We start from the raw sequence: 13,185 nt of genomic DNA, 5'->3' as shown, positions 1-13,185 counted from the left end.
GTCTTGTTTAAACTGCTTTGCGGGGTTTTTTTCTTAATCAAGTGGTGTATCAATTTTATGAAATAAAGCAAATAAAATAAATCATTGGCATTTGCAGCAGGTTTCCTTGGGGAGAGGCGGTGGGACAGGGAGAAGTGTGGACAAGCCCTTACTATCAGAAAGTTCTTCCTAATGTTTACTCCTTGCAACTAAGTTCCTTTCAAAGCAATGAGACTTAAGTTAATGGCGGACAACAAGGCATCGTCTTTGTTGAATTTCGTCAAACTTGGGCCATCTTCTTTGGAGGTTCCTATATAGCCCAAATTGTCAGAGAGTCCTGTTTTACTTCCTCTTCCTCTTCCACTGAAATCAATGAAAACCGAAAGTGCTTAATGTTTGATCGTGGCCATTTTGTTTGTTTGTTTAAATATGGAATTATAATCTAATATTAAGGCTTTCACCATTACTCGATTGCATTGGCAGAAATATAATCTAATGATAGTGACAGCTGAGGGTGGGGGGAATGGCTAGTCATGTCATGAGAGAGATGTTCCACAAAGTACAAAATATGTTGTAAGATATCTATACACCAAAGCCTAACAGCAACTTTTGAGCCACTGGATTTGATGGGGTTGCGAACTAATTCATCCCGACTCAACCTGGTTTTCCCTGTCTACGGGCGTACATTTTAGGCACTACAGAAATGTTCTCCAACCTTAATCCTTTGCTACTTGAAGGCATTCCTCTACTTTGGCCTCTTAACTTAACCCTCCTCTGATGGTGAGTCCTGGCAGTGATGGGATGCTGCAGGCAGAACAGAACTAGATGGCTGGGTCTAGGAATACCCCCAAAGCAAAGGAAAATGGGGCATTGTGGAAAGAAATTAAAATGACAGCAAGACCCAGCTGCCTGGCATTGCTTAGAGTATTAGGCTGGACATCATTTTTAAATCGGAGTGGGTGGGGACAAGTGTCAATTTTGGGTCATGCCTGGGCACCCTGGTCCTGCTAGTTGCCCAAGCATGCCAAGAGCTGCTGCCATCCCTGACTGACTGTTTACTGCATGGGGTACATCTGGCCTGAAAAACCAATTGCAACTGAAAAGAGTGAATGAAGTGCCCTGGATATGAGTACACGAGGTTATGTGCATGTAAGTCCTGTAAGAAAAACCAAAATCCCACAAATCAGATGTCCATGTCTGGCAAAGGAATGAGAATTGGACAGGAGAGAATAAATCTATTCCATACTCCATTCTGTTTAATAGATTTTTTTCTGGACAACTGACCTGTAGGATTCTAACTACCCCCCCCCAAAAAAAACCCATATACACAGAGCACTGATTTGCACATGCAATTTCCCATCCAGCCAGGCTGCTTCTGTCTATGTGTACTTCCAAGATGAATTGGAGAAAGTGCTTCTGTATTTAAGAAGAAGGATAAATTAGATCCTCTCCTATTTAATTAGAATTAAAGGCAATTAGAGCCAAGACAAGTAGATGCAGGAAGAGAGCTGCAATAGAGGGAGAGGACTGTTAATTAACAGAACTAACCACATTTAAACACAGTCCCGCATTCTCATATTAACCCATCTATTTACTGGAAAGGAAAGTTCTCGTTTTGGTTGTTTGTGTGTAAATGCCAAGAACCTCAGTCTGCATCCGTCAGCATGACTTGAAAGGCACAGAGCACCTCACAGCATTGGACCATAGATGATGAACATGGCTTATTTCTAAGTGAATCAATATTTCCCAGGCTCTATTAAGACAAACGTTGCTTTTATTTTTAGCCCTGATAGGATATATTGGTACTTTCAAGTGTCATGTCTATTGTTATAGAATAAATGGGCAAGCAACTTTTCATTCCTCCGCTGTTCAATGCAACGGGACTTTGCCAGGGTGACAAAGTATTTGGATAAATTTACTAGTCCATCTGTTTTTCCACAGTATTAGGAACTACTTACAACCAAGCCCACAAAAGTTAGTTATTCCACCTACCCACACTTATCTAAAGTAATCATATTTGGCTCCAGAGTTGCAAGTTTCCTTGTCTGGTTGCCCAAAGGCAATTCTTTATTTGCCACCGGCAACCAAGGGATCAGCTATGTACATTTGCATTGCACTATTAATTATGCATAAGAGCAACCCCACAATAAACTTAAACTTGGTGGGTTACATTTACACCATCCATCATGTTTTCTATATCAAATGCTTGTCTATGACATCATACATCAGCTTTGCACATTATTACAGAAAATGGGGAACAAATGCCTAGCAGATGCAATTTTGCTCATTCGGAAATCCAAATGAAATTAATATGTGTCCAACCTAAAGGCAATTTAGGTTCCAAATGGGTTTGCTCAAATAGTCATTAAATTTGCTTGTCATTAAAATTCTGATGAAGCCGTAAAAGCAAGTTATTCAGTTATTCCATTCCAAAACAGATTACCCTGAAATTCTGAACAGGAAAGAAAACCTTAGAACAGAGTTACTGATTCTTTCCTATTACCTTCGTAACTTGCATTCCAGCAGCTAAGATACCCAAAGTAAATCCACCTGAAGGCAGAAATATATGGAGGGAGCAGAACCTGCCCATATATACTGAGGGAATCCAGCTGATTTCTATAGGTGCAGCCAGGACAGAAAATAACCGCCAGTGTGTGACATACCGGGGGAAAGAAACCTTTTTAACTATGGCAATAAAATTGATTTCACAGATATTTAAGCACTCATGAATGGAGGAGAAATCCACTTAGAACTAATGTTGTTAACACAGGAGAGAGCTGTTTTCTTTAGCTTAGGTATCTTTTGTGCAAAATTCTTTTTCAGTCACGCTTATTCATAACAAAGGAAATGGTGAGGGTTCATTCTATTTTATCATAAGGTTGAGCCTTTTAAAATGCTTGCTTATGGCCTCATATTAAAGAGAGATTTTCCTTCAGCAACTTATCAACGATTTCCAAATAAGAGTCTGTGACCCCTTGCGGTTAGAGTGTGGTGCTGATAATGCCAAGGCTGCAGCTTCAGTTCCCATATGGGACAGCTGCATATTCCTGCCTTGCAGGGGGGTTGGACTAGATGATCCTCAGGGTCCCTTCCAACTCTCCAATTTTATGGTTCCATGTGGGCTGCCTTCCATATGCATAGCGAAATTTCACCTTTCATGCCTGACAGTGGGAAGATCCTCATTACATATTGTTTAATTGTACTCCAAGAAAGGAAAAGAATGCTCCTCACAGGCATGGAATTACCGGTTGTGCTATCCAAACTCTGAGCCAATTTTCAGTTTACATAGATATTCCCGTACAAAAACTCACAAGCAAATTATATAGATACCATCCACTTCTCTTTTGGAGTGCTTCCAGACAAACTGTCTATTGAGCATTCATCCTGACTGGTTTGCTGGGAGATTAGATGATTATGGCTATTCACTGAGCAACCATCTTGATCTGTTTGTAAAGGACATTAAATGATGTGGGCTATTCATCTCTATTGGTTTCTTCTTGGTGCACAGTTTGTCCTTTGTCATCCATCCCTAGGTCCATAGTGTAAAGTGGGAATTAGCCATCAGAGAACTGCACATCTGGAATGGCTATGTGTCCCAATCCTATGCTTCCTTACTCACAAATTCATCCCAATGAATTCCATAGTACTTACACCCAAGTAGCTTTGCACAGTGAAGTATGATTTTCCCATACCCCCAACAAAGGCCTGAACAACTTTTGACCACCAAGCCAAAAGAAGCAAATTGGCCAAATATGGCATGGCCATTGGGGACTTAGCAAACTGTTTGTATTGCAAAAGAGGAAGGGAATCGTGCACAATGTTACCTGGACTACGTTCAGCTTGCTGGGTAACAAATCATACATATGTGATGTAATAGAAAAATACTATGAATACTGATACACCTTATAAGTTGTAAAAAAGAAAAGAAAAGCAAAAAAGCTGATAAACCACCAATGAGACCACGAACAAGATTTCAAACCTCAAAAAAGCAATTTTGCTGCACTTGTGTTCCCACTACAAGCCCAGCATGGAACTGAATTTATGATCTTATTTCATGTTCACAGCTACTACAAAGAGACTACAGAAAGTCACCCTGCAGTGGTAAAAAAAGTTGTTCTGATCTTTTCAAAAGACAAAAGTAAGATTGTTCAAGCCCATGAGGCTTTTTGTGTTGCAGAGTGAAAGGTTAGAAGAAGAAAAACAACCACACTGAGACTTCCCTGCAATATAGGATCTACAGTAGATCAGAATCCAGGCAAACCTGATCTGTTCATCAGTGTCTGAAGATGAACAGTGTCTGAAGCTCCAGGGAAGCCCTATCCAAAACCCACCACTAGTCTTGAGCTGCTGCTAGAAGCCACCTAAGTATTTAAGTCTGTCTCCTTTAAACATAACCCTCTTGACTCCCTCTTCTCCTAAAGGAGTCATGAGATCACTATAAAGTAACTGATTGGAGGATCAGAGTCAGAGCCAACTGTCTGAGGGAAGTAATAACTGGCTTTTAATTATTTCTGCAGCAAAACTTACCTGGGAGCAAACTAGATGCAATGGGGCTGAATTTCTGAGTAGTCACATATAGGATGATAAGAGAGTGGGGAAAGCACTTTAATAAATCTGGTCAAAAAGCGTTATGAAGAATAAATATATAGTCTGCAACTGGATTTTTAAAAAGACAAAATCCCCCAATGTCATCTCAGAACACAATTTGCTTTCATATTGTTATATATTTCACTTCTAATTTGTACACCGCCTTTCTATATTACTATAAACAAGACAATTTACAAGGTGGAGAAACAACAAAGATCACACACTTTATAACAATCTGATCCAAAAAAAATATATGTCATAATAAAAACATAATTTTGAAATAAATGAATTAATAAAATAATAACAACTTGTAATTAGGCCAATCCCATTGAAATGATCAGAGAATAAACCTTGGAAGAAATGCTTATGTGTTCATTTTAAAGCATCGTAAAATTTCATAGATATTTACTCTGTACATTGCTGATTTAACACCAGACAATTTTTTAACACTTGCATTTTAAGTGATAACTATCTAGCTACATTCTCCCCCTGTTCCCATGCTGATGACAATTATAAAGATTGGTTCTCTAGGTATACATTAAACTAGATAATCTGTTTCTTACAAAATTGCAGCGCGCTTGGCATCATTCAAATCCAAGACGAAACAAGCTCAATTGGACTCTGTGCAAAGTCTTGAACAAGTTGGGGGAAACCCCAGCATCATCCTGGCATGTAGATTGCTTGAATTTCCTTAACTTGCCAGACTCCATTGGCTGGCCGAGAAAGTGCATAATAGCTGAAATCCAATGTTTATGCTAGCATATTCACTCCAGCTGCAATAGCCACGCCATACAAAGTCATTTTATGTGTGACATCTCTTGACTTCTGTTGGCAGAGCATTGAGAGCTGCCTTTTGGCTGGACAATGCCATTGGTGTTACTACATTTTATTTCTTTGCAACTGAGGAAAAAGGAAATAACCTCTCAAATATGTAGATATTTGTACGGCTGCACTGTTAGGCTGCAGTGTTAAGCACGGATAAGCCCTGCTGAACTCGGTTGAATGTACTTCAACTGAGAAAACACACATAGGATTGCACTGTACATTTGCCAATGCAGGGTCTCTATTCCCTGCCACATCTGGAACCAGGATGAAGCATATTTGAACACGCTTGCTGGTCTGCAATGGCTTTCCAAGAAACACACAGCTAAAATCAGCCTCATGTTCCTGAGCTACTATAGAATGCAGCTGTGCTATTTCCTGCTGCTACTCATGCTGTGGCACATGGGTACAAAAACATTCCCTTTGGCTCACCCCACTTTTCCTGCCCTTTTGGCGTCAAAACAGAACCTGATGGCACAAGGCAAGGAAACAGCACATGGAATTGGGAGTGCAGCCATTAGTTCTCATTGTAACAACTGCACAATACGTACCCAGTTTTAGAATGGTCTTATTTGTGGATCTGGCATTTGTGCATCTCCCATTAACAGCATGACCTGATAAGGACATCACAGCTTATTGCTTGCTCCTTTTTTAAAGCTAGAGATGTGGTTCTTAACCTTTTCTGGGTCAGAGACCCCTTTGAGAATCTGATGAAAGCTACAGACCTCCTTCCCAGAAAACTGCACAGAAACACATGCACAGAAAATTGTGCATACAATTAATTTTATTGCTTCATTTTGTGTGTGTGCCCTGAAACCTACCCATGCTAGGGGATCCATGGACCACAGTTTAAGAACCCTTGAGCCACAAAAACTGAAATCTTGATTTTACTGGCTAAAGCTTCATGAGTCCACATTTTGTTTTTTAAGAAGAAGAATACGAAATCAGGTAACAATTGATGAAATTCAATTTGGCTCATTAAATTGAATGGACCTAACTTAGTCATGTCCATTAATTTAAATGGGTCTACTCTGAGTAAAGCTTAACTGAATGCCACCCAATGCACAGAAAAACATTTTTGCCCAGTTCTCATTGAAGTGAAGCCTTCTGAGTTCTCGGTATGCTTTGTACTCCCACTACTGTATATATATACCAGCTTCCTGAATCTGGTGTCCTCCATACATTTTGGACTGCAATTCCCATTACTCCTGACCATATATTTGTATTTACTGCAATCACATCCACTGTCACATGCAGTATAGATTAAGATTATGTTCCACAATGGCCTGTACATTTAGGGCATAATATACTAGGAAGTTTGTCTGCTCTGTCCTTATAGTGTTCCCATTTATATCAAGAGGAACCGTAAAAGTAGCCTGAAGAAATGAATATTATTTGCAGAGGGATGGCCCCTTCTTGGGTATATTTGGAAATATACTCTCTCCTTTCCCCCCTCCCCTTGCAAAAAGCGCAGCCTAAGAGTTTGTGGAATCTACAAGTATTCTAAACTCACAGGACACTAGCATGTCAATGGCGCACAGAGTGAAACCAGTACATACAAGCCAATATAATAAAATACTGATTTTTCTTGAAATCTAATGAAACAATGCAAGTCAAAACAGAGAAGCAAATTATTAATTTAATCTTATTAGAAGGGCAGCTAAAGGTTGCCCCATTTAATTGCTTGGAGAAACAGAGCAAATCCTTGCTATTCCCAAACCGCATAATTGCCTCCGCATGTGCAGCCTCTGACTGTTCGGCAACATAGATAGCAGCAGTAATAGTATAATTATAACTTACAGCTCAAAGAGGTAAACAAAACTGTTGGCTCTCAGCCATTTCTTTTGCAAAGAATAGTAGTGCATATCTGCATATGGGCCTTACTGCTGGAGAGCCTATTAAATACAAATACAAGCAAAAGCTCTACCTTGATGCAGCTTATCGCAGCTGCTATCTTAGGACAATACAATGACCAGATGAAAGAAGCCTAGAAGTAGCAGCTGGCAGACAAAACAGCAATGCAAGCAGCAGTTGAGCAGCAGGAGTTGTAATCATAAATGCATTAAGTGAGAAGCGAGGTAGAGAATGCATCCAGTGCCTCTAGAATTGTTTTAGTTCTGACTGCAATGAATTGGAAGAAAAAACAAATCGCATTACTTCTTACTTCCAGATGCCTACACACACACACACACACACACACACACACACTGTATATCAGTATGCTTAGATGACTCTGCAGCACATACATGCAGTTCCTGAAAAAAAATCCTGAATGGACATCCCATTCAGCACCACATTTGATTGAACAGCGCCTGATGCTCAGGTTAGTTTTGCCTTTTCTTCCTTCATAATTCCTCCCATTTCCAGTATTTAGAGGTGGGTGCCGCTGTTTATGTAGCCAAAGCACCACCACCAAGCAGAAGGAGGAGCCCTCATGAAGCATGGGGAAACTTTGTGGTTTGGAGAAGTACAGAAATCTTTAGTGGGGAAACCCTGAAGGGCTTCAGTGGCCATAGGAAAGCTGACTGTTTAGTTCTTTTTTTGGTGATGGTCATGGTGGGACCATGTAGGAGGGGTAATGGAATTGAATCTCGTGGAGGAGAGCATGACTGGCTGACTAGAACACTAAACAGGACACGCCACACTGCAAACATTTTGTCTCAGAATACTGTTCTGCAGCTACTAAAGTTTCCAGCTGACAAACTGTAAATAGCGATAAGGCGGCAAAATACGAAACCTAAAAGGGCTTGTTCTGTTGAAGTACAGTGCATAAAGACATTGCACTGGCAGTCTGTAAATATATGAATATTACATCTTAAGAAAAGCAGTAAGTGCATACATAAGGAGCCCTGTATTTCAGGGAATCAGACAACATTCCAGTATGCCTTCTTTTAAAAAATGCAAATAAAGTGTACAATTTTGAATGACAGCATCTATGTTACCAATCTGGATTGTGAGTAAAGGAATAAATAAATCCCCAAACAGTGCAAAAGATCTTGTACCTTAGCATTTTCAGGGCCAAACTCTCTATGCAAGTAGTTAGGATAAATTTCCTTAAGCAACTGTTGGTCCTTATCCAATTTAAGGGCCCTTGTTTTGTACTTTATGATTAAAAAAACCACACCACCAGAGCTAAATGCTTACTACAGAGGCTTTTTTCTCATTAACGTAAACATTGCTTAGCAACCAATTTGCACCACATTTTTTACATTCAAAGCATCAAATGGCAGATGGATTAATGAAAACATCCTCCAGCACTCTGCTGAGTATTTACACTCCCATGAAGAGATATTTCTTTGAATGAGCCCAATGAGAGACAGCATGGTATTTAATAGGTGGGGGGAGCCTTTCCTTTCCTCAGTGCACATGTTAAAAGTGAGGAGAAGAGGTAACAGCTAGGCTAGCATTCTTGCCATGCCTGCTTGGGAATTAAAAGATATATGAACCTCTCAGCCTTGACAGAGAAGGAACTGGAAGGTTAAATGATGAAGGCATTAAGTGACTTGAAGGTGCCTTCCCTTTAGCTGTTTATGATTAAACTCTAATCTGTTTATAATGGCATGACATAGCATTATCCATGACAATATTGTCCACTATAGACCCAGCAGCTTAGCAACTATACCCAATCTCCTTTCAATGGCACCTCAAACCCTTCCATCATGCTATCCCAGACCCTTCAGTCCCGGATTGTTCTATCTTCAGTCACACATTTTTAAAAACCAACACAATTTGGCATCACTTTGTGGTTCCTGAGTTATATAGTTATAGCTGTCATAACAAAAAATGATGTGTGTGCATACACACACACATTCCAATTAATGACCAGAAAGGAATTAATGACATGTCACCCAAAGCAATCAGCTGCTCGATGAAGGTACACAGTTTGCATTTTACATCTTACTAGGTGCAAAGGAACAAGAAGGTCAGAGAGGAGAGGAGGAGAAACACACCCATTTCAATAATCGACAGAGAACCACAAGATTGCAAACCCCCAGCTCAAGCAATCTTTTAGCATGCTGAGAGACAGGGAGTTCCAGCAAAATTAACCATAGTTTCCAGTATATATTAGCTTAACCCCAAAAGCCTCCAGATATTTAATGGAAATAATTGAAGGATGGTCGTTTGCTCCAATTCAGGGGTAAAATGTGGCTGCTTGGACACAGACCTGGAAAGCCCAGACCTGTGCCTAGAAAGCATGAAGCAAAGGGAAGCGTGGATGAGCTCTCAATTCTGTCAGACTTTTCAGGAGTCTGAACGCCTGAGTAAGGAAGGTGCTCAAGGGGTCACAATTGAGCACAGTTGTGTATGTCTGGGGCACCCACCACTTCCCCTGCCTCCTCCCTTCCTTCGGAAGCAGGTAAAGAGCAGGTTGCAGGAGGAAAGAGCCCTTTGAGGTGAACAGCAAAGCATGAAAGGGCAAATGCTGGAGGTGCAGAAGAAGGATGCTTGGGAAGCCAGGATTATGGAGGAGGTAAAGAGGCAATTCTGGACTAAAGGGCTAGAGAGACCTGCAGATAAGATTGCGCATGAGGCTGCTATATGGGATGCTCACCTGATGAGGCAGCAGAACTTGAAGAGCATGGAAGTGTGGTGTTCAGGTAACTGTGGAAGGCACTAATGAGATCAGAGGACAGAAGGATACTTGAAGGAGGATGGTTGGCTGGCTGGCTGGCGGATGAGTGTTCTCTGGAGGTGCTGGATCAGTGGGCAAAAATTAGCAGGGCTGCCCCCTTTTTGCTGGCTCTGATCCAAGGCCTTCCAGAGCACAGAATCATTGTAGAGTTGGCAAGGGATCCCACGGGTGATCTAGTCCCACCCCCTGCAATACAGCCTGCAAGTATGTGACACTCCCTGTCATGCCAAAGTGCTTCAGTGAGGCGTGATTTTAGCATGTTGGGCTTCTGTTAAAGCCAAAAGAATGCTCTATCTGCAGGAGGTGGCAACCCTACAAAGGGAGAGGTAGAGGCTGAGGGATTGACAGCTTGAGAAGGGAGAATGGGGAAGAGTGGGTTGAGATGGGCCAGGCAGGGGAACTGCATCCCCTGAGATGTTCTCAGCCTCTATCTCCCATCCTGCCTGCCCTATTAGCTATGCCAGCTGGTGCCCGTTTGGACTTGGGGGTCCCAGCAAGAGCTGTGAACCCCAGCCTAGGCTGAGAGGAGAGGAGGAGGAGGAAAGCAGCTCTGGCAGCTAGCAGGTGGCTTTGAAAGGGAATGCAACTCTTCAGATAAAACGCTGTGCAGGGTGCAGGGGGCCAGCAGGGGGCGGGGCCGGAGGCTCAGAGGGAGAGCCTGAGGCAGAGAGGCGGGAGAGACGCCCAAAGGCAGCAGCAACCTTAGGAGAAGCCGAATGCAGCCGGGGAAGCCGGTCTCCCTCCCCTTCCCCACCTCTGCACCCAGCAGACACCCACCCGCGCCTTCCAGGGTGTCAGAGGGCTACTCCACATTCTCAACTTCGAGGTCACCGTTGCTCGCCTCGCCTCCAGTTCCAGACAGGGAATCCGGCGCTGTCACCCAAACAAGTCTAGGGGTGAACGCCTCGCCGCCGCCCCCCGCCCCCCACCGCCTCAGCTCCTCCCCAGTTTCCAGCCGCGCGTGTGTGTGTGTATGTGTGTGCGCGCGTATTGCACCAGCGCCTTGGAAGGGCGGGATCGCGGGGGAGAAAAGCGAGGGTGACAGCCAGGACATGTCAGGGATTCACATTCCAGCAGCGGCTCCCCCCCCCCACCCCGCCACTTCTGCACCCAGCAGACACAAAGCGGTGTGTGTGTGTGTGTGAGAGAGAGAGAGATTGTGTTGCAGATAGGTACAGCAATAGCAACCTCAGGTTTCCACCGGGGAGAAGAAGGGCTTTGCATGAGAGGCTCGGGGGTGGTGGGGTTGGGCGAGGTGGGCGCCACTCACCTGCCTCGAGGTTGAAGGAGATCCTGGCCTCCGCGAGGTAAGGGGTGTCACTCTTAGACCGGACTCTCCTGATGGGTCTCCGGTCTATGTCCTCCTCGGAAGATGCCGCCATTAATGTGGGTACGGTGAGCAGGGTCGCCCGGCGAGCTGGTGAGGGAGGAAGAGGAGAGAGAGGGGTGGAAAGGAGGAGGAGGAGGAGGGCGCACACGCATAGGAAGGGGGAGGGGAGATAGAGAGAGAGGAGCAGGGACACACGGAGAGAGAGAGAGGGAGGGAGGAAGGAAGGAAAGAGAGGAGGGGGGAAAGAGAAAAAGAAAACCCGTCAAGGATCTGTGGACTGGAGTGGAGCTGGAAATCCTGCCCTGCCACCCCTCTCCTGGCAGCCCCAGGGGCAGAGCCAGAGTCCCCACGTGGCACCCTGCAGAGCCTAACAAAGCACGAAGCTTGGTGGTCGCCTCTAAAGCCATCGATGCAACGGTGAATGGTGGCTCTTTAGTGGGCTGGGCCACCTCTAGCCCAGCAGATTTGCAGATCAATGTTTAGCGTGCTTTGTTGTATTGCTCTCTCCCCCTCTCTCTCTCTCTCTCTGTGTGTGTGTGTGTGTGTTGCTTCGGGTTTCCTGGGCAAATGTCCCAGCGGAGGAAGCAGGTGGAAATGTCTTGAGTTGTTCAGAGAGAGCAATGAAATACAGGCGCCAAACTTTTTTTTTTTTAATGCTGAATGCTTAGGAGATAATGAAAAAAAAGATGCGAGGGAGTTGCTTATGCAGTCACCAGCCCTTCATACAGCTGCTGTTAGCAGACATAATGACAGTAGACATGCTTTTAAAATAGAAAAAGAAATAAAAGATAAGGCCCTTATCCAAAAATTAAGTACCTCTGGTCATACTTGTTAAGGATTAGACACTCTCTGCGTTTTTACATGATCTCTTGGGATGACCACATTTTTATCCCACTCAAGGAACTCAAGACAGCTAATGCAAGATTATATAGTGCTTCAAAGTGTTCAAAGCACTTTCCATACATTTTCCACAACCCTGTATGGTAGACTAGCATTATTACTCCCAAACTGCGCTCTGGGCGTGTGTGCGTGTGCACATGTTAAGCCTGAGAGTGTGTGTGTGTCTTGTCTTGTCCAAGGTCCAGCGGCGTAGCGTGAGTTCTCAGCACCCGGGGCAACGCAAGTAATTTGCGCCCCCTAACCCGGGGCAAGGCAAGTAATTTGCGCCCCCCCTAACCCGCGAGTTGCCGCTGGCGCTGCCGCCCAAACGACGCCGCTTGCCCGGAGGAGGAGGGGGGCAGAGAGGAGAGGAAAATGCAACGGCCCAGCAGCTGCAGCAGCACCGGCGGAGGCGGGGCTGTGAAGAGGGGCTGCCTGGCGCGTCCTCCGCGGTGAGCGCTGAGAGCCGCTGCCTGCCGGGCGCCTTCAGCCCGGACGCGCGCACAGCTCGGCGGTTCCGCGAGACATGCGGCTCCGCTACAGCCTGCGCCCGAGGCTCTTCGGCGACTCCGGAGGCAGCGAGCGCCCCCCCAGATGTTGCGCCCGGTGCGGCCGGCACCCCTGGCACCCCCCACCCTACGCCACTGCCAAGGTCACCTAGTGAAGTTCTGGAGTGGGTGATAAGGACCATGCGAGAATGGTTCCAGAATTCGGACTAATGATTTTGACCATCCAAAAACCAAGTGGTTGACTACCCTTATCAAACAGTTATGTCTATGGACTTGAGAAGCTGCCTCTTGCCTAGTCACACCCTGGGTGGATCTAGCTCTGCGCTGACTGATCACAACTCTCCAGGGTTTCAGACAGAGTTCTCTCCCAGCTCTACCTGAAGATGCTGGAAATCTGTACCTGGGACCTTTGGTATGTAAAGTGGATGCTCTACCACTGAGCTATG

General features: G+C 44.4%; 1 protein-coding gene across 5 annotated transcripts in view; it reads right to left on the bottom strand.

Annotated features, from left to right (window-relative positions):
- PHACTR1 (phosphatase and actin regulator 1) overlaps positions 1-13,185 on the bottom strand; it is a 242,291-nt gene that overhangs the window by 216,918 nt on the left and 12,188 nt on the right. For 4 of the 5 annotated variants that reach the window (XM_082234416.1, XM_082234421.1, XM_082234417.1 and 1 more), the window contains exon 3: positions 11,292-11,438. In XM_082234416.1, the coding sequence (XP_082090542.1) occupies positions 11,292-11,438 (147 nt within the window). Of the gene's footprint in view, positions 1-11,291; positions 11,439-13,185 lie in introns of those variants that run through there. The other variant, XM_082234415.1, reaches the window with a different exon arrangement.

Source organism: Podarcis vaucheri (assembly GCF_965113315.1).
Source record: "Podarcis vaucheri genome assembly, chromosome: 8".
Classification (NCBI taxonomy): Eukaryota; Metazoa; Chordata; class Lepidosauria; order Squamata; family Lacertidae; genus Podarcis; species Podarcis vaucheri.
This window is presented reverse-complemented; position numbering and strand designations above follow the sequence as displayed.